Source organism: Bombyx mandarina, chromosome 03, assembly GCF_030267445.1.
Source record: "Bombyx mandarina strain Sakado chromosome 03, ASM3026744v2".
Taxonomy (NCBI): Eukaryota; Metazoa; Arthropoda; class Insecta; order Lepidoptera; family Bombycidae; genus Bombyx; species Bombyx mandarina.
The window spans coordinates 7600379-7623061 of record NC_143210.1 but is presented as its reverse complement, the minus strand read 5'-3'; the positions used below and the strand labels follow the sequence as shown (position 1 = coordinate 7623061).

General features: G+C 34.7%; 1 protein-coding gene across 5 annotated transcripts in view; it reads left to right on the top strand.

The window, feature by feature from the left end:
• Window positions 1–22638, top strand: part of LOC114251853 (cytochrome b5 reductase 4) — a 50709-nt gene extending 28071 nt beyond the window's left edge. For all 5 annotated transcript variants that reach the window (XM_028186249.2, XM_028186251.2, XM_028186252.2 and 2 more), the window contains 8 exons: window positions 15251–15397; window positions 15749–15817; window positions 15911–16545; window positions 17034–17250; window positions 18088–18275; window positions 20406–20506; window positions 21574–21663; window positions 22282–22638. In XM_028186249.2, the coding sequence (XP_028042050.2) occupies window positions 15251–15397; window positions 15749–15817; window positions 15911–16545; window positions 17034–17250; window positions 18088–18275; window positions 20406–20506; window positions 21574–21663; window positions 22282–22513 (1679 nt within the window). In that variant the 3' untranslated portion in view covers window positions 22514–22638. The remainder of the gene's footprint in view (window positions 1–15250; window positions 15398–15748; window positions 15818–15910; window positions 16546–17033; window positions 17251–18087; window positions 18276–20405; window positions 20507–21573; window positions 21664–22281) is intronic.
• Window positions 22639–22683: the final 45 nt, after the last annotated feature.

Sequence of the window (22683 nt, the reverse complement as noted above, 5' to 3'; positions counted from 1 at the left end):
TGTGTGCGTTTAATCATTATTTATGTACATATTTACCTACATAGTTGAAACCGTTTGTCATTACATCACGAACATAAAAAAAAACAAATGAACGCAAATCTTAATGGTCAGTATAAATACGCATGGCTACTTCTTAATAATAATTTAAAAAGTCTCTTACACTTACATTAGTATTATTAAATGTATAGGTTATGTTTTGTTTTTATGATTGATTTTTTTAGAATCTAATATTGATCGAGTAGAAGTTGAGAATTACAGCAGTGGTTTCCAATTTTACAAGTCAAGATTTAGGTCAAATGCTTTCGGATTGTATAATCCGGGTATAACTACCAGTTCCTAAAGTCGGCTTCGAAACGAAGAGTTTCATCTAATATTTTAGCCTCACAGAAGATTTTTCTTTCATGAAACTGCTCCATATAATGAATTTGAGTCTCATTGTTATAATTAATACTGAGATATTCGCTTTAATATCTCCATTAAGTTACTTTAGAAACAAAAATAATTAAAGCTTGGGTATATATTTATCGAGTACAAAATTATTATTCCAAACTGTTTGTGCACCCAGCAAAATAATATCTGTTTACCAGAAACCAAAATTTTGTATCTGTAGAGAAGTATCTGAACAAAAGCATTAGACAATATTTAAATACGAACAATACCTTAGTAGGGTAAATTATTTCAATAAAAATACTAAAATGAAACTCTTTGCATCTGTATGTGTGATGGTTCTCGCCGAGTAATGCCATGAGCCATTGACGTTTTGTCTTGTGGCCGACCAGTCAAAGCTCCGTTAAATCCACTATAAAAAAGAACGAACGAATTGGAATGCTTTGATCAGCCATTGATCGAAGCAATATTTATGGTAGATTTATTGTGGATATTTTAGATAGTTTCCAATTTCCAATATGAATAATAAAGAAGCCGCTGAAAAAAAGGTGATGAATGAACCGAAAATAACTGATGATTGGTATAGAGGATAAAAGCCTCATAATTTCAACGGCAAAAGGCAAAATAAGGTATTAAATAAACAACCATAATTATTCTTTTCTTGGGCGGCTACGTTATAGCCAAGCTTAAAAAGATTCCGTAAACTTTCATGACTAAGTAGGTAAGTATTCGAAAATTTTTAAGTATAATAACAAAATGAACAAAATAAATACAATATTATTAATTAGGGATTCTGTATAAAATGTAAATAACGGTTTCACTGGGGATTCATTTGAATGTAAAAAAATTTAAATTTCTAGACACGTCGTACACCTAAAATAAAGCACTTTATATAAAGAGGTTTCGCCTTTATATATACGAGTATACTTTGAGTTCCTTTCAAAGCATTTTTAAAATTGTAAAAACTAATAATTTTACGGATTCATCTCGGGGATTATGAATGTTTATATGTCAATTCTTATTGTATTTTTAAAATGTAATGATTAGCCAAAAACGGTCAGTATAACATAATAAATTACAAAACTCGCAAGAATAAATTACGTATTCAATCACATTCTTCTTTATTTTTCCTCTTTGTCATCAAATCGGATACTTTCGATCCCCTTTTTCTACTTGACAATGAAAGTAATTTGTCACATCCATCACACTTCTTTGGAACTGCTTTTGTGCGTAGCGTTTAACATCGTTTCTAAACTTTGCTATGACTGCGTAGAAAATGATTTTGGATTATATACTTTTTTCAATAAAACCGCAGAACCGCTACGGTAGGCAGCGACTTGGCTCTGCCCCTAGCATTGCTGAAGTCCATGGGCAAAGGTAACCACTCACCATCGGGTGGGCCGTATGCTCGTCTGCCTACAAGGCCAATAAAAAAAAAAAGAACCACCATAGTTTAAACAAAGGCCCAAAGCAGTCAAACGAAATGGATGTATTTATTTTTCAATTACCTGAAACACTATTTTTCTTTTCTAACGGTCAGTTTCTACTCTCTTACGGTGAAGTGCTTGAATTCGGTCCTAACATAATAGTAATTTTCGGAGTTAGCCAATTTCGTTGGAAGCTCGTTCCGGTGTTTGTGCGATCAGGCGTTGTTGTGAACTTTTCACGGCTGAGCTCTCTTCCAGGCGAATATCTGTTAATTCGGAAATACGAATGGGCCACTCAAGCGATAACATCTAAAACGAATCTTGCTCCGTCAACATTATTTTTTTCATATACGTAAAGTTTACAATTGTGCAGACGCTATAATTAAGAAAGCTTAGAATACATAGTATTTTTCGTTCTCTGAAATTCTTCAGACATAATAATTAATTTGAAATATGATCTTGTTCGATCGATAGTAATTTAATCTTATTATGCAATCTTATCTTATCTAGCCATCTATCTCATTATATCATCTCACAACGAAACAGTACCTTAAATTAGCTATACGATTTTTTTATGCAGTATCTATTTTATGAAATGAAAATTTTTGATATAAAATTTGAGTGTTGTTTAAAAGTAAAACACAATATTGTCTTTCCAACCATCAAACATTTAGGTAGATTTTCTGCCCATTTGAATATTTAAAAAATACATCTAGTCGTAAGTTGTGGGTAATGTTATGCTAGATTTTTTAAGTAACTTCTCTAGACCCTTTTCTAGTAAAAATGGAAAGAAATACATTATTATTCCCGCAAATATATTTGATGCAATCCGAATTCATACTATTTTGCGTTATATGTACATATTATTGTGTTTTATCATCGACCCTAAAGGGTGATACATCACTTATAAATTCCTTGTAGGAAACTAAAGACAATTTGGAACTATTCCAAAGATGTTTTTTATTTCCGTCTCAAGGACTTTTTTATGTAAAACTCTGCAAGTAACCAAAACGTAAGTTGATGTGTATTTTGCATATTAATAGGGATAGCGATCAATATAAATACTAATGATGACTCATAACAAAAATGCAGTTGCCACATTAGAATACAATTATTTCTATTTTAAATGATTAAAAATGTTACCTCTAAGATATTGGTTAAATACGTAGACATCCTATGATTTGACTTTCAATTGTTTTTAAATTTAGTATTTGAGTTAATCATCTACTTTAAAAAATATTTCAAATGAAAATTATGTCTGTAACGCACTGTAGCTACAGCTCTCGACATTAACGATGCATTTGAAGATCATACGACGAACGAACTCATTCTGAGTTTTTTAGTTTAGCCATTGTAGTATTGGAATCTTTCAGTTACACGTTTAATAACATGTAAAATATTAGACGATATCATAAATAACGAAAAATGAAAAGGAGTGGCGGAAGGTGATCCTTATTTAATAACCAAGCGATTATCTTCATAGCCCGATTTTAGTTTATCCCTAGCAATGACTCATTACATGAAATTCATAAAAGATACTCCAAAAAAAAAACCCATTCATTAAATAATGTGTCCATGGAACACGCATTAAAGTTATATTTGTGAATAGTTACAGAAATAAAGGAATTGTTATTGTTTTGTTATTACTTAATATTTTGATTCACTTCAGATTTTTGATAGAATCAGAATCATCGAACCCTTAGAGAAACAGACCGAAATCTTCAATATTGGCCTTCGCCATTATTGTTCCATAATAACGCAAGACTTTACTCTTCTCGAATTTAGCATTACAAAACCCGCCATTAGGAACTATCGTCAATAGCCTGCTCATTCTTCGTACTCGCCAAACCTAACCTTAACAGATTACCATGATTTCCGTAATTCCGACATTTTTGTGTAAGGGTTGTTTTTTTAACCAGTTCCAAGTACGTTCAAAGTCTCTTTTATGTCAAGATCTTCTACTTCTTCTATCTTCTATTGCAAAGGCATAAATATGATATTCCTCAAGATATCTTTTTTAAATGAAATTATTAAAAAAATCATAGAAAACTTCAATGTCATACTTTAACTCCACGACATAGTTATTTTAGTCTTTCTTTGTTTTCGTAAACGGTGTTACATTGGCTCCAAAAGTATTCCTCGAAGTGTACAGAACTATTACAAATTTAACTCCAGCCGTGTTATCTTATATTTATGGAAATGTTGCCAAATTCGCAGTGACCCACATTTGTAACTTTATCTTTTATTCACCAACGTAAAGGTTGTGTCCAGGGAAATAAAAAAAAGCATCGTTTATTAGATATGTATGCTCATTGATCTGTTACCGCTTGTGTTCGAAATTAAATTCCTAAAGCTCATGTTTATTCGAATGATTTCTCAAGTCTTTGTTCTTCGCTTCCGTTGACAAGATCTCTTTTATATGTACAAAATTGAGAACTTTTCCTGTGTCCGTATTTTGTTTGTAAATTCTGAAGCGTGAAAATAGCTGCTTATACGTAGTAGGTACATAATAATATGTACATCACACGCTGTTCCTGGCATGAATTGTAAATCGACTGCTGCGGGCTTTTATTTATATGTACATTCTACATCTATATAGTTTAGCTTAATATCTATTGAGAAATGTGAGTGTATCAATACAATTTTTTTGTAAACTATGATTGATTCTCTTTAAAAAAGACAAAACTTTTAAGTAGGGACATTATTCTCTGTCAAAAGTTTTTTGTTTTTGTTTATTTGCTACTAGTCAAACCTGGTCACATTCTGTTATCCCTATTTCTAATTGTATGCAGGACACCAATTTTTTGCAACTATGCGCGCGCTCTCTGTCTTTCATTGATCGTACTGTATATATTATAGCAAGCTAGCATTGTGACTTTTATCAAAATTCGTCTAGTAGTTTTTACGTGAAAGCGTAACTAACATCCATCCAGTATGATTGACAACTTTTACCAATATAAAATAAAAGAACATATTATTTATTTTATCGCTTAGATGGGTAAACGAGCTCACGGCCCATCCGGCGTTAAGAGGTTACTGGAGCCCATAGACATCTATAACGTAAACACCGCCACTCACCTTGAGACATTAGTTTTAAGTCTCAGCTTTTACAGTACAACCGCTACCCTAGCCGCTTCAAACCGAAACGCATTACAGCTTCACGGCAGAAATAAGCAGGGCGGCGGTACCTACTGGCGCGGGCTCACAAGACAATCTACCACCAGTAACAACATTACAGAAAATGAGTTAAAATCTTAAGGCATCAGTGGCTATGGTTGAATTGCAATAGTTGGGCGTACACTAGTAAATGTACATAGGCAGACGAGATGCAAGTCCGGCGATTTCCCTATGAGACAAAAAAAGGACAAGCTCACCGCTAATATGGTATTATTAATGTAGTTACTGAAGCCCGTAATTTTCACAAAACCAATAATTTATCGAAGTCTCAAAAGTATTGAGATAATGGTTGCTGTATCCTTCAAATGCTAGTATTTGCCCATGCCGACTCATAATAGCCTGAAAATAAGAACTACATATTTTCATTTGTAATAAGAAAAAAAATGTTGAGTTCGTGTTTATTATTAACAAACACGAACTCAACCAAAAATAAAATTAAAGTTTCTGCCACAGTTGTAAATAATTTGTTAATAATAAGTAGCATCACTTTTCCAAGGAAAAGTTAAAAAAATCTAGGGTAGTCAAATAGTAGGTATTATCGTAAATTGTGTGCAAACACTTCCCATTACATCTAAGGCGTACAATAAAAACGCCTATCTCTATCTTTCATTTTATATGAAAGTGCTTTTCGCGCAGTAAGGGTTTTTTTCTTTACTACCCACTGTCTTAAATGAGAGATTTCTCAGTCGTGTGAGTTGGATTCCCAATGCGCATTTCCTGTTTACTCTTCCGTCTGTTTTTCTTAACAATGGGTAACATGGTTAAACACTTTCGAAGATTTATTCTCGCTGAATTTTGTGTTAATCTACATTGGATATACAGAAAATTAAGTTATTCTGAAACGCGTCTTAGCCTCTTGCGAATTGACTTTTGATAGCGAAACCAAATACCAAAGCTTACACAAAAATATACAAAAAAACAAATAAGTACACAAATATAGTAACATCGAAGGTAAAAAAAGATAGAAGTTAAAAATATATATAACATAGCTTTTGATCCTTTCAAATAAAACGTACCTAAATTTTTGCTTCAACAAATTCGTTTGTAAAGACCCAGTGAATAGGTTGATAATTTTGAATAAATCCTCTTCGTCCACAAGTACATTAACTGAGTTCAGAGCACAAGGACGAGATTAAGTAATCAAAGACGAAATTTCCTTCTCGCCTTAAACAGCCGTTTTATAAACAGCAAGAATGACATTAGTCTCCCGCCATTTTGCACTGGTTCGCATTTGGGAAATAATGAAATTTAATTTAAATAAGTGTTTTATTATTATAAAGATATATGTATGTATAGCCTTAAAATAGAATGACGTCTCTTATTTGAAAATAGTGATAGTAGATAATGCAAATAATAGATAATTTCTTGAAAAATCTAGTTCAACAACCTGCCAGGTCGACAGTTCTGTTTTTAGCAATTACAATCGTTTTTCGAACAAAAAATTCAATAAATTTTAATAGGTTTGATCCAGTAAAAAATATATTTAATTATAGACAAATGTATATCACATTGTATATTACTACTTCAACGTATGTACTACAGTTTGATGTTAAGAAAACATGTTGGAAACTTTTGTAACAAAATGAAACATCGCATCGCACTGAAACGTCAATACAAAAAGCGCTGATGTTTGTTGACTTGATGTGATGTTTGTCGTCGAAATCAATATAATATTTACACGAAGCTTGCTATAGTTATCTAGATATAATACAAAATATAATTTGTAGGTAAGTATTTTCAAATAATTGTTGTGTATATGGAGCTGCTAAGCTAATATAATAAGTAGGCAGCGGCTTGGCTCTGCCCCTGGCATTGCTGAAGTCCATGGGCGACGGTAACCACTCACCATCAGGTGGGCCGTATGCTCGTCTGCCTACAAGGGCAATAAAAAAAAAATGCATTTGTATGAATGTGATTTTGAGTGATGTATTCAGATCAGTGTAGATAGGTTTTGAAGTTGTTGTGGCTTAAAGGACAAGACGCTTGTTGCATTCGTATTGAGTATGTTGTTGATGTCATTGGGCTCCGCTAACCACTTAACTCCAAGTAGACCGCGACCTCGTCCACTCACGTCAACGTTTAGGTGCTATTTGTTTCGTTTTAGTGGGCTGACCAATAAAACCATGTGCTTAATTTAAATTAAATAGCACCCCACCACTCACCTATTTCGGCCGCAAAGCGGTAATGCGTTTCGGTTTGAAGGGTGGGGTAGTACTTATACTCTACCATTGGCACTTAGACCTCATCTTTAATGGTATATAGCCATAACACATTCACGTTATGATTTCTACAGCCTACGGCAATTACTTTGCACCTGGCGTTCAGTGAAATCTTCAACTTCTCTAGTGCAATAAAAATAGTTTCAAGGTCTAGCAGAAATTAAATTGTTTGCTATGAAGATCTGTATTCCTCACGTACTACGGTGCTCCGACGGCTATTCTACAGAAATTGGATTGAATAACCTGGGGGCGTTCATGTGAGTGCGGGCCGCGCGAACGAACACTGCACTTACTTATGTCATAACCCTACATATGCAAGGTTTGTTTTGAGTGTCGCCTTATTAGGAAGGGACGATTAACTTCGCTTGACACGATCGGCAAGGCGACCTTTTTTGAAGAGAACGAATGTGTTTTTCGTGGAGTTGATGTCTTCGGTTGGCGAACTTCCTGAAGCAATGTCCTAAGTTAGGGGCTGCGGTCTGTAGTTTACGATGGATGAGCGACATATTCCTACTGGAGTCGTCAATAGCCGTAACATCGGCGAAGGTGCATACCAATATATCCAATATATCATATATGTACATCAATATATGATAATAATATCACTCATCCATATCAATATATCGTATATATCCATATGAAAAAGGCCAATAAACAAATAATAAAAATGAACGTACAACAGTGTCGAGGAATAGGAAAACCCACTAAACGATGAAGAAGAAAAAAAAATTTTTTTCTCACGAAGAGCGGGAACGTTATATAAAATGACGGGCAACAACATACCTACATTAGTGACGTGAAAATAATTTGTTGCTTACCCAAAATAGTTGGGACAAAGTAAGCACGATTGGAAAACAAAGAAAACAGGATTCCAAGAAAACATATCAGAATACCTTTCTAAGCTAGGGTGGGTGTATTCCGTGAATAACGTATCAATGGCAATACACGTGTAGTGTTCTGTGTAATGTTCTTTTCCTTTTAATGTTTTTAGTACAAACATTTTTAATATCCGGACTACAAAGTCATATAAGCTTATTACAAAACTTTGGAATTTTTGTAATCATTTTCCGACAAACTTTTCCATTCGCAAATTCGTTTTACGTTCTGTAAACTCGGCTTTAATTTTGAAATGTACATATAACTGTTGTCGTTTATAATTATTTTTTTTAATATTTAGCTCTATACATATTATTATATTCCAAAAACTGAATATTTCAATTAAGAAAATGGAAATCAAGGTGCAATAAATTATTTATTCAACTGCTTTTTTATGTGTTTTCTTTGGTGTGCTCAATTATGTGAAAACTACTTAAATATCTGTAATTCCCACATAAATTGGTAACCCTGGAGCGAATAATCAGATATATTAGTCGTAGGTATATCAAAAATAATGTACTTAAGCTACCTAAAATTGCCAATTTAGCATATTTCTCCTAACGTATAATTTTCATCCAAGTGCAAAATTAAAATTGACGTTGCCGCCCTACGAGAATTTTCCAACGGTCGGGCATCACATTTATGTGATTTATCGGAGTTGCTGCCAACTTCGTACGATCTTTGCTGCTCCGTATCATGTTTTCTTATTTGATATTACGCCAGCAACTTATACAAATTTTATACATTACCGTAAGTCCTTTATATAAACGAGTTACCAACATAAACAGTATTAAAATTTCTATATATAAGACCAAAAAGATAGTTAAGACAGGTACTTGGTGAGTGTTAACTAAACAGTAAAAGTGATTTTTTTAATCGTAAAACTTCATGGACAAAAGAAAAAAAAACAATACAGAATCTCCCAAGCTTTCGGTGAAGCTAGTATAACCCCGCGAGGTTCCATGTACAATAATACTAGCTAGATAAATAAATAAAACCAAAGCTACTCCCATGCTGAATAAAACAATTTACTTAATTACACTTTAATGACAGCAACAGATTAAAGGACCTGCTTCGTCTCTAAATTAATTACTTATGTTATGACACAGCTGCAGAACATTCATTAGTGAAACATTCTCAAATTGCTTCTCCATCTTAATGCTTAGCCATTCTCTTGCCACAATTAATCTAATATGCGTCTATATTGATATTCGTACAAATCACATGATGATTACAAAGCAATAGTATTATTAAAATACATTATAAATATATTTTAAAAATAATATTCAAATTTTAGAAGCGATTTTACGATAAACGACTACTGTAGTAATTTGAAATCTTGAAAAGATTTTGTAATAAGTTCCTACTAAAAGCACCTGGTATTTTCAATTAAATACTAAATACTTGTTGCTAATTTAGTCCCTTCAACAGTGGGTATTTAACATTTCTCGGCCTAGAGCTTGGTTGGCCATATACATACTGTAAATATAAATACGTTCATCTAAGTTTTATAAACTCTCATTTTTGGGGCTGAGATCTAAAATATAATTATTACAAAGATTTGTCAACGTCATCACTAATTATCATCGCTGTCGTAGTAAATTTTTTTCCGGTCCATCAAAAAACCCACAGTACGTACATGAAAATTAATTGCACAACCATCTTTATCATATTAAAGTAAAAATAAATCTCGAACGGAAATAAACAAAAAGAATCGAAAGTATATGTGCAAAAAGCCCATCTCTTGGAACGATTTTATTGTAATTGTAATATTGTATTGTAAAAATAAATACCAAAATTCAATATTAAAAGATTTTTTTACAGTCTTACATAGAAGAAATTATCATCAACGTTTATAATAAAATATTCATTATGCATCTCCATCTCGCTAAGTTCGTATGTCGTTTTTATATTTTTTGTTCACTGTAATCCCTAACTTGAAGCAGTTCAACTTGTCTATCATAATAAACAAGAAAACAAGCGAATGGGAAACCGTAATAATTTACTATCGCAACATAAATACCTTACAATACTCATTGTGACAGCTGACGGACGACCTGTCAATTGAAGTGGTATTGAGGTTATTTTCCATAGACCTATATAGTAGGGACACGACATATTGTTCTATACGTACAATTGCTTATATAAATAGCACCCATTTTGAAGGCACACACATAAACATATATCTATCTCGTTCTTACTCAGCACTTTAACTCGCAGGAAGACAATATAACAGTATTTCAGTGCGTACATAAAATGAAACATGAATATACGTAAATGTCTCCGTCTCCGTCTAATGAGGCCGAAAATCCGCCATGTTTAGCGCGCCAAATGTCATTGTCACGTCAGTTCGGCCGTCTGTTTTGGGTTGTACATTATTTATTGACTTTGATATCGATTTAATATGATTGCTTATATAATTTTTTTTATTTTATCATGCTTAAAACATACAAAAATAATAATGATGTGGCCAGATGACGTCACAGTGGCACGAATTTTTTGTTGACGTTTCATTTCCATAGGTTTCCTACTTCAGTGTTATTTTCCCTTGCTAAGGAAATCCCAACATTAAGGTTACCTACCAATTATTTCCGTCGTCCTTCTACATTTTATCTCTTTAATGAATACCACAGAACCTAATTACGTAACTTGCCACGTTGGCGCCGCTTATTGAGTTTTGGGGTTGGTGTTTAATTCGACGTTCCCATTTTGTTCTCAGTGAGAACAGAAAAGACACAAGTTTTTTTTCATTAAAAGTTTAATAGTTTATTTGTTGTGTCTGTATTCTAAATTAGAATACATTAAAGAATTAATGTATTGGTTTTGCAGAATAGTTAAAATAAGACAGTTTAACTGTCTGCATTGTTTTATATTCATGCAACAACAAATGCCAGTAGAAAAAACTTTATTGTGAAAGCAGATTAGAATAACTTCGTAGTGATTCCTGCCTCTTTGAAACCCCTGCCCCCTTGGTTGGATATGACGCGATAAATCAAACTCATTTCTAACTAATTCATTTTTGAAAGGATTGAAAGAAAACTCTGATGACATTAAAGTGTCTTTTTGTTTTTCATTTTTAATAGTAATAGTAAATGCTAGTGCTGCTGACAATTTAGTATAATTCGTTATTGGAATTAGAAGTACCTAGGCTTAAATTCGTCATTTTAGTTGTAATTTTGTAATTTTTCAGCATAATAATGTATTTTTTTCATTCGGCATCACATTTTGACAATATTCGTTTACCACATAATATTATAAAACCATTTATTCATTTTTTGAATATAAAAAAAAATCTCTCCTCGTTTTAACAAAGGTCTTCCGTTCTCATCTATACGAGCCATTACGTTGAATTAATTGAGACAATATTGATTTACGGGAAAATTTGTAGAGGCCATAACGCTGTTGCTTTGGTAAATAGGCCAATTCCCCACTGTCACACGGAAATTTATTGGTGTTTACAGTTTAGCTCAGGTTTGTTGGGAAAGTACCTACTTTCGTACGGTAGAGATTAAGGACCTAATGGACGGGTCTCTGTAAATGCTCGTCGTTGTTTTGTAGTTCGTTCATTATGCCACGGTCATTAATGAGTGTGTTTTAACAGTCTCAGCCGGGTATGCTATTGCTACTAAATGTCAGTAAATTAAGAAATCAAAAGTTCAAAATAAATTTCAAATCGAGTAACCGTCTTTGTGACTCATAAAATGAAGTACACAAGTACTACAAAATAAAATCGGTAATAAAAATGTAAGATAAATCAAAAGACCACCAAAACGTCTTTCTTCAATCACTTGACGTCCCTGACGTAATATTACTATACTAGTGGTCCCGCAGTAGTCGAAATTCGACAATAATTAATTGAAATTATAAGTTTCAACATGATTATGGTCCTATTGTTACAGATTTCGCCAAGACTACACTATAGACAAATACTCGTAATATTAAAGATAAACAATACTAACATATCCTCAAATTGACTACAGACTAAGCAATAACAAAAGTTTGACAATAAACAAAGAGCATATGTGTGTGTGTCAAATATATGGTAGTGTGTGTAATGTTTTCTTTATTGATTTAATGTATCTTTTATGCATTATTTAAAAAAAAAATTAGCATTGTGCACTTCTTCTCTATATTCTCTATAAGTGTGGAAAATTTCATACTCCTCCGCCCGCGCAATTTTCGTAAAAAGGGATACAAAATTTTTGCTTCACGTATTAATATTACTATTATTATAATAAACAGTTCCGACTATAATACAGGGTCTTATCATCATAAGAATGTTTTAGCATATAACGCTTCGACTCGCGTAGCATAACATGATAATTTTATTTGTAAGGTCCGGAAGCCTTATTCAACCCTTCAAAAAGAAAAATAAAACCCTTCGTAAATCATTTTGTCATCTCACGTTCTATTACAATATATATATACGTACACAAGGCAACCAAACAATATTATAAAAACACGTAACAGTACGAAAGAGTTTACAGATGTTATATGATTCACAGAAGAAACAACTGAGATCATAGTTTGAACCACACATCAAGAGTAGTACTTGTGTTTGTACTTATAACAAGTTTGTTATCCTGTAACTTTCACTCCCCAATCTCGCATCTCTATTATACCTCAATGTTGGCAATTGGTACTAATAATGTACTTTCGCATTTATGTATTAAAAATTGTAAATGTTAGATATACTTGACTGTGGGCAATGTAAGATCGCACGGGTATGAGAATATCACCATTCTGCCCATTTCCTAGCCTAGGGTGGCGGTATTCAGTAGCTGCCTTCTTTTCAGGTTCCTTAATATTTTTAAAGAAGCTTAAACACCAAAGATCCTATAGTTTTTCACCGAAGCTTTAATTAACCTTATAATTGAAAACCTTGGATATCTAGTTATTATATAATAAACGAAATGACGTTATTGTGTACTGTATACGGCTTCTTTCAAAGTTATCCGCACAATTAGTCAGGTCTTGGGGCAAGTCGTCATGGATAAGATTTCAAAAATTTATCCAATTAATTCAAAATTAAAAAGGGAGGTCGAGACCTTTTATGAATGTTTTATCGATATAAAAGTAATTAATTATCTATTATCTAATTAATAGCAACGATGCTGAGACTTCGTAAAATAGAAAAATTAAAATAGCGTTTTAAATACATACAGCATAAGGTGGTAGAACACCTTGTGAGGCCGCATAGGTACCAATTCCCTACCTATTTCTACCGTCAAGCAGTAATGCATTTCGGTTTGATGGGTAGGGCAGCCGATGTACTGAAAAAAAGGAGACCTTAGAACTCATGTTTCAAGGTGGATTTACGTTATTGATGTCTATGGGCTCCAATAACCACTTAACACCCGGCGGACTCAGAGCTTATCCGCCCATCTAAGCAATAAAAAAATTAAAACTTCATTAAATCCTAAGCAATAACCACATTGAGGTTAACAAAAAAAAGACACATATTTTTACGCGTAATATATGCACATTTAAAATTATTCTTCCCATAAAAGATTCCTATTTCAATTAATTCGGTCATCAAATTGTTTGTATAAAATGATTCGCCTACTTTTACTGGACTTCGAGAAATATGATTTGAGTAGACGAAATTCCCAACTCCAGAGATATTATAATATTTCATTTTGGGTACCGAAATGAAATAGAAGCACTGTACTACATCAACGTATTATTGTACCCACTTTTTCAGATCAAAATCCCAATACGACATAATAATATTACGTTATATTAAATTTAACTCTATGTTCCCTCTTTTTTTTAATCTGCCTTATTGGATATCATAAAAATATACTAGACTAGCGACCAGCCCTCGCTTCGCTTCGGAAACATGAAACCAAAAAATAAAATAAAAAAGTAGCCTATGTTCATCAGGGACAATGTCGGCTTCTAATGGAAAAAGAATTTTTCAAATCGGTCCAGTAGTTTCGGAGCCTATTCGAAACAAACAAACAAACAAATCTTTCCTCTTTATAATATTAGTATAGATATACATATTAATTTATATCTGCGATAAAACTAAAAGGTACAACAAAAACATTTTTTTTTTTTTTTTTTTTTTTTTTTTTTATTGCATAGCTGTGTGGACGAGCTCACAGCCCACCTGATGTTAAGTGGTTACTGGAGCCCATAGACATCTACAACGTAAATGCGCCACACACCTTGAGATATAGTTCTAAGGTCTCAGTATAGTCAACGGCTACCCCACCCTTCAAACCGAAACGCATTACTGCTTCACGGCAGAAATAGGCGGGGCGGTGGTACCTACCCGCGCGGACTCACAAGAGGTCCTACCACCAGTAATTACGCAAATTATAATTTTGCGGGTTTCATTTTTATTACACGATGTTATTCCTTCACCGTGGAAGTCAATCGTGAACATTTGTTGAGTACGTATTTCATTAGAAAAATTGGTACCCGCCTGCGGGATTCGAACACCGGTGCATCGCTTCAACACGAATGCACCGGACGTCTTATCCGTTAGGCCACGACGACGACTATCAGTTGAATCAGTTGTTTTTGCTTTATATTATTATTAACAATTTTTGTATAAAGTAGGTAAACAATTGTAAAATATGTGACATTTTCATTTATTGACAAGGCAACGGAATGGATTTTTTTTATTCTTTCGATAGGCTTTCGATATTCGAATATGCAGCCTCAACAAATAGCTACAGTCATACTGCTATGGCAGTGGATAATATTTTCAGTTACTCATGTACGAGTTTCATAATGTTTTTTTTATTCATAGGCCGGTGAATGAACTCATGGCCCTACTAGTGTTAAGTGGTTACGGGAGCTCATAGACATTACAAAATAAATGTCCAGCTACCCACTATGAGACATGAGCTCTAAGTATCGATTATAGAGTATAACGGGTATGCCTCCATTCGAAGCAAAACGCAATTAAGTATCGCTTCAGGACGGAAATACGAAGATTCATGGCACTCACCTGTTTCGGCTCACAAGACGCCCTTCCACCAGTAATACTCGATAAAAATTACCGATTTGTATATGAATACTATACCGATGCAACTCCTAGTGAATACTTCAAGATGATTGATAGTCTTTAAGGAAACACATGAAAACATTAGAAATAGGTTTAACTTGGTGTTTCTAATTTTAGTACCTACTTAATTATTGTTTTAACAGGCAACCCTCGTAACAAATGTGCCCTTCAACCCGGGCACAGTTTGATGGATTGGATCAGACTGGGCAACTCCGGCAAAGATCTGACCGGCGTTGGAGGACGGATACGACCCGTCACCCACACCGAATTAGCGGCACACAACACTCAAAGTAAATTAATTATTATTCACCTCATTTATTTTGATCGGTTAATACCTTAGCCCTGCGCTGTGTTCTTCGTCGGCCTATCCTACTTCCAATCAGAAAATGAATAGCCACATAAAATGTATAAAAACAAACATACATTTTGTAAAAGTTTCAATCAAGGACGTCTTACAAATTTTTTCTGTATTACTCTCTCTCTCTCTGTCTGTCTTTCTCTCTTTTCCTCGCTAGTTATCTCACATGGGGGTGGGCTCAGCTTTCCTTTTTCTACTCTTCCACTTCTGTATTGTCTGTTATTTTACTTAATATTGTAATAAAGTTGATAAATCGGTTCACGAACTACATGTATTGTTGCAGAAGATGCGTGGCTAGCCATCCGCGGTCGGGTTTATAACATAACCCACTACTTACCTTATCACCCTGGCGGTAAGTTTTAGTACGGTGAATTTTAACAAATAAAATTTAAAGCAACTGAATTACATAGAATATATCTACGACTGATTTCTTTCTTAAATTAAGGCCCCGAAGAATTAATGCGTGGCGCAGGAATGGACGCCACCCAATTATTCGATAAAGTCCATCCTTGGGTGAACTACGACTCGCTTCTGGCCAAATGCTTAGTAGGCCCTCTGCGCTATGATCTACCCGATGCAGAAGAACTCTTCGACACCTCCTCACCATCCTCAAAATCGGACCGCCTCAGAGAACCTTCTAAAGCACAAGAATTAGTCAGAAAATCTATGGAGAATTTAGCTAATTGTATTACGCCCGTAAGAAAGAAAATATCAAATAAAAGCGAAGAAAACGCCAAAGGTAGCCCGCCGAGTAAAATAATGCAGAGTCTGATACAATCTAGCGACTTACCGGTGTCTATAAGCCGGCGAGCAGCAGCGAGTCCTGTGAAGAAAGCCGATAAAAATACAGAAACTCCCACCCCTATGCGATACGATTGGATTCAAACATCTACAAAGCTAACAATCTCCGTCTACACGGGTCCGCTGGCAAATCCTGGTGGATGTGCGAGGATTACCGACGGCTTCCTATTGATCGAAGTAGCAACGAACGGTTGGCTTAGAACACTTAAAATATCACCTGAGGCGACTTTGCAGGAACCTTTGCAGCTACGGGTGTTTGCAGAGAGTGGTAAAGTAGAGGTAACAATTTTTCCGATAAAATCATAATATTTACTATAGACACGTTCGTGTTTTACACGAAAACTTAATTCCAATATAGCATTTTGGGTTGTTTGTTAGCTTGACTCTTTTTTTGTATTGCGTGTAGTATTTACTTTTCGTTCCTTATATCACGTCATTTCGGATTCACCCGATCCACTAATGGTGGCTGAAGGGCTCGGCGAGTGAATTAACCCACAGACACAGCCCACTGAGTTTCTCGCCGGATCTTCTCAGTGGATCGCGTTTCCGATCCGGTGGTAGATTCTGCGAAGCACTGCTCTTGCTAGGGCTAGTGTTAGCAACGACGACAGGTTTAAGCCCCGTGAGCTCACCTACTAGTTCGGTGAATTTATAATAACCCCTCGAGGCTGCTAGAATAGGTATTAAAAAAATGTTCCTTATCAGTAATCAGGAAACTGGACAGGAACACGACAACCTAATTTTAATTATTCAGTTATTTTGTTAAGGTCATTGCACGTAAAGTGGAAAGCGGTCTCTGGAAAGGCTGCGGTGAAGTAGTCCTAGGTGTGCCAAAGAAAATCTCTTCGCCTAGAACAATGGAATGTCGTATAATGCGTGTAGATCGTGTGTCACACGACACTACATTGCTTTCGTTGACACCTAAGGCTGGTCCTGTTCTCGTGCCTCTCGGACACCACGTACGGATACACGAGCAAATGGAAGGTAATACGCGTAAAACTTTCATTTATGTAAAAGCAAATAGAGTACAAGATTAGGTCACCATTATGAACCTTTTAAGTAATTCCGTTTTGATGTATCTCAAATTTCCTTGTTCCAAATAATTGAATTTTTTTTTTTTTTTTTTTTTTATTGCTTTGCTGTGTGGACGAGCTCACAGCCCACCTGATGTTAAGTGGTTACTGGAGCCCATAGACATCTACAACGTAAATGCGCCACACACCTTGAGATATAGTTCTAAGGTCTCATATAGTCACAACGGCTGCCCCACCCTTCAAACCGAAACGCATTACTGCTTCACGGCAGAAATAGGCGGGGCGGTGGTACCTACCCGTGCGGACTCACAAGAGGTCCTACCACCAGTAATTACGCAAATTATAATTTTGCGGGTTTAATTTTTACTACACGATGTTATTCCTTCACCGTGGAAGTCAATCGTGAACATTTGTTGAGTACGTATTTCATTAGAAAAATTGGTACCCGCCTGCGGGATTCGAACACCGGTGCATCGCTTCAACACGAATGCACCGGACATCTTATCCGTTAGGCCACGACGACCATTATTAACGGTTTGTTATCTTGAACAGTTTGATTGCCACAATAATAATTTTCTCCCATCCATTAATTGATTAGGAGGCAACCCGCCATTATTATGACCCAATCGCTCATAGGGAGCTTTTGATGTGTCGGCCGTCGGATCCACTGTAGATAGATTAGAGATAAATAGAAGATTGGAGTTTAGTGGAAGTATTATATTTTTTATTAGAAATGATGTGCATGAAACGATGAAATGTTTTACGATATTGATTCTTTTCTTCGCAGGTTCTGAATTAGTCAGATCATATACTCCCGTAGGCGAAGGTTGGGGTGCAACTGATGACGTGCTTTCAGCTTTAAGATTAGCAGTGAAGAAATATGACTCAGGTGCAATGTCTCCGCTCTTGGCCTCTCTGAAGATTAGTGACGTGGTTACGTTATCCGGACCATATGGAAATTTTGAATTGTCAAAGGTTTGTTTTGGTTTTTTATAAAATACACAAACCCGTGAAAATTTTCCATCCATTAAAGCACATTAAGTGTCGTGTGAACTCTAACGCCTACGCGCCTGTATGAGTAACGTATTTTTAAAAATTAATTAATTAATTTGTGAAACATTTTCATAGCGTGCGTACGCTATAAAAATGTTTGACTTACGAAATTTGGAAATGACCTGCTCATTATGGTTGCTGTTTAATCAGTAAATATAAATAAAATAATAAGATTTACTATTACTGCGTGGATCGATGGATGAGCTGCCATCCTTCTAGTGTTAATTAATAAAAATGATTTTACTAGTATTTACGAAACTAAATATTTCCTTGACGAAAACTGTAACAGACACGAGATAAAACCGTAAAAGTAATTTTAAATATTTATTTATATCTACGACTTGTGACACCCGAAGAAAACTCATAAACAACAAATCGTGAATGTTTCATTCATTTTGAGATATGAGTTTAAAGTCACAATCGACGGCTATCGCGCCCTTCAAAGTAGATCGAGTGAGATCATGACAGAAACACACGTGGTGGTGGTAGGTACCTAATCTTGCGGGATTACTAAACAACTTGCCACTACTAAGTACGGTTACTTTTGTTGATTACACGTGCTAAGTATTTCCTTTATAATCTAATTGCCGAAATAGGCAGACAGTGGTACAAAACTTAGCGACCATAAACCAGCCCATTGAGCACACAATTTCGGTCCCTTTTTGAGGGCTTAATTTTATTACACGAAGTTTTTCCACCATAATGGATTGGCATAATAATGTTAATTTATTACTTACAAATATCGGTAAGTGCCCGAGGGTCGTGTCTCGGTATAATCACATGATTATGAGTTATACCATGCAATCTAGTGGAGCTATGGGCATGTTCTGAAAGATTCTAATTCCGATATTAAATTAATTCTTTCATAGAGATACAATAGGTATTAGATCTCGGAAAATTCACAACAAATAGATACGAATCTTTAATTCATCGTATCGTTTTATTTACGAAATATAGAGAGATTGATTATACTAAATGGAAATTCAAGAGCCTTCTCATCTTGAAGTGTAACAGTAAAGAAAAAAATATTTACTGAAGGAATTAAACTCTACTCCTTACGATCAGACAAGTTTTTGTACTTACATAAAATTGCCTAATATTTTAAATTGTAACGTCATGTTACAGTCACGATGAAGCAGCGCCCGCGGTCGCTTTAAAAATAAGTATTTTAAAAATCAACAAAATACAACGCACCTTCATAATATAATAAGCTATAAAACACCTAAATCATCCGTAGAACGTCTTCAAGATTTATTTATGAAATATGAATACGTGAAGGAAAAACTTTGTATCCCTTTTTACGAAAATTGCGCGGACGGAGGAGTATGAAATTTCCCACACTTATAGAGAATATAGAGAAGGAGTGCAGAATGTTAATATATTTTTCAAAATTATGCCTAAAAAATACATTAAATTAATAAATAAAAACATTACACACACTACCATGTATTTGACGCACACACGCATGCATACTATTTATTTATTGTCAAACTTTTGTTCTTGACGTCTGTGGTCAAATTGAGAATAGATTAAATATTGTTTGTCTTTATTAATATTTTTCTATAGTGTACTCTTGGCGAAATTTGTGATTATAGAAGTATAATAGTCTTTGAAAATAGAATCAATAGTGTACAAACTTACAATTTCAATTAATTATAGTCGAATTTCGACTACTGCGGGACCACTAGTTTATGAAAAATGTGTCGCATATATGTACCGCATTTCTTACAGTATTCAAGTTTTGAGAATTCTGTTACGCGCGCAGTGAAGCAACCGGTTCTTACCCATAGACGCAGCTCACCGAGTTTCTAGCCGTATCTTCTCAGTGGGTCGCGATTCTTGGTAGATTCTGCGATGCACTGCTCTTGCTAGGACTAGTTTTAGCAAATCCTCTCAGGTTGAACCCGTGAACTCACTTACCCGTCCAGGCGTACCTGAAATAGCCTCTTAGGCTACCAGCGAATGTGTATGGGGGGAAAAACGGTTCTTAGTAACGTAGTAATTATGTAAGCTAATACTGTGTCGATTTATATTAAACGTATTTTATTGCAGTTGAAAACGGTGAAGGTAATGTATCTTGTAGCCGCTGGGACCGGCATTACTCCGATGCTCGGCCTCGTAAAGTTTATGCTGGCGAGATCTAACCCCAGATGGTACGTTGCTCTAGTGAAGTAATAATTTTATGACACTTGTTCGCTCAATATAGTATTTAACCTCAATCCAACTACCGGGGAAATGGCGTTGCAGAATACGTAAACAAAATAAAACGTGTAGTTGTAATAAACCCATGTGTGAGTGTAAATATACCTACATACGACATAAAACTGTTTTTCAGTTTTGTTATATTTATGTTACTATGAATGAAAAATGTTTATAAGAGTCCTTTTCTGTTATTCTCTGTGCACAATAGAGAAGATCCCTCACAAAGTCGTCGTGGCCTAAAGAAAAAGACTAAAAAAAAAAAATTTTGCTTAATTACTGGTGGTAGAACCTCTTGTGGGGCAGCTGTTGTAACTATACTGAGACCTTAGAACTCATGTCTCAAGGTGGGTGGCGGCATTTACGTTGTAGATGTCTATGGGCTCCGGTAACCACTTAACACCATCCGGGGCCGTGAGCTCATCCACAAACTCAGCCATAAAAAAAATAAAAAAAATATCAGCAGTGGACACATTGTTGAAGTAGCACTGTAGAAAAGGCTCGTTCGTCATAGCAGTATCAATATTAAATAGATGGCGCGTTAACCCTCAGACACAGCCCACTGAGTTTCTCGCCGGATCTTCTCAGTGGGTCGCGTTTTCGATCCGGTGGTAGATTCTGCGAAGCACGGCTCTTGCTAGGGTTCGTGTCAGCAACGTCGTCAGGTTTGAGCCCCGTGAGCTCACCTACTAGTTAAGGTTACGCTGATATAACCTCTCAAGGCTCTCAGCTTAGGTAGAAAAAAAAAAGATGGCGCGAACTAGTCTGGACTAGTTTCCGTCACAAATGAGTGTATTCCGTGTATTTTCTGACAGTCACCGCGAAACGTGACCGGCCTTGACTAGTAGGCAATCAAAATCATTGCGTGATAGCCATAAATTCTGACTACACGTTACCTTCATTTGCATACCTTATCAATTTTAAATATGATAATCAACAATTAGTATGGTAATTTTCAAACACTTTATTTCTGAATATATACTTAAGTACATTTTAAAAATAAAATTATTTATCGTTTCAGTGAACGGGTGCATCTGCTTTTCTTTAACAAAACAGAACAAGACATATTATTTAATGATATCCTTGAAGATATAGCGAAGGAGGACGATAGGTTTGTATTTTATTTTCTATTTCGAAATATGTTTTAAGTAGGTAAATTACTTAAATCCACATTATTTTGATTATGTTGTTTACTAAATGAATGAGTATGATTTGCTTGACTTTAAATAAGTCTTATTAGTCATAAACTCGTTAATGTATTAGCATATTACTCGTCAGGTAATAAAAAAAACTCAAAAGTTTTTAAACTTGTACCGCTGTTGCCATTTGAAAAAAAACCACTTTTGTTTTAATAAAACGAAAACGTCAGTATCAATATTATTAAACTAAAAAAGAAACACAGTTGGCAGGGAAGAAATAGGTCCTTAACTGTCTTCCCATTCCCTATTTAATTATGCTATCAGAATACCTCATAAGAATTGCAATAATTTAAAATACTTAATTACCTAATTGAAGTAATTTTAACGAAAATGAATGTATATCTTATCACTGGTCAAGTGAATACACATGACACTGCTTTTTTTATTTGGTGAAATGCGATTCTTTGTTAATAACTGATAACAAATTAAAATTGATTACGCTTCTATTTCTCTACTATTATATTTTGTAGGCCTTCTTTAAGTCCTTAATAAAATCGAATACACATACTTAATATGTATTTATTTTTCAGATTTGTTGTAACCAATATTTTATCCAATGCTGGTCCGTCATGGATAGGACACACAGGAAGAATATCCAAAGAACTACTTAAAAACATATTCGATAAAGATTCCATGAAATGTTATACAAAATGTACTCATTACGCTTGCATTTGTGGACCAAATGAGTTCACACATACTTCACTAGATTTGTTGAAACAAGAAGGCATGAAAGATAATTGTTTGCATGCGTTTATGGGCTAAGGATATGCTCTAACATGAATTTATATTGAAGAAATGAATTCTGAATTTATCGTGATTTTAATGAAATATTTTATTTTGTCAACTGAAAAAATATTATTAAAAGTTTTTCACAATAATGGAATAGATGTGGTGGTTTTGTTACGTAATGGTATTGCTCTAAGAACTAAATG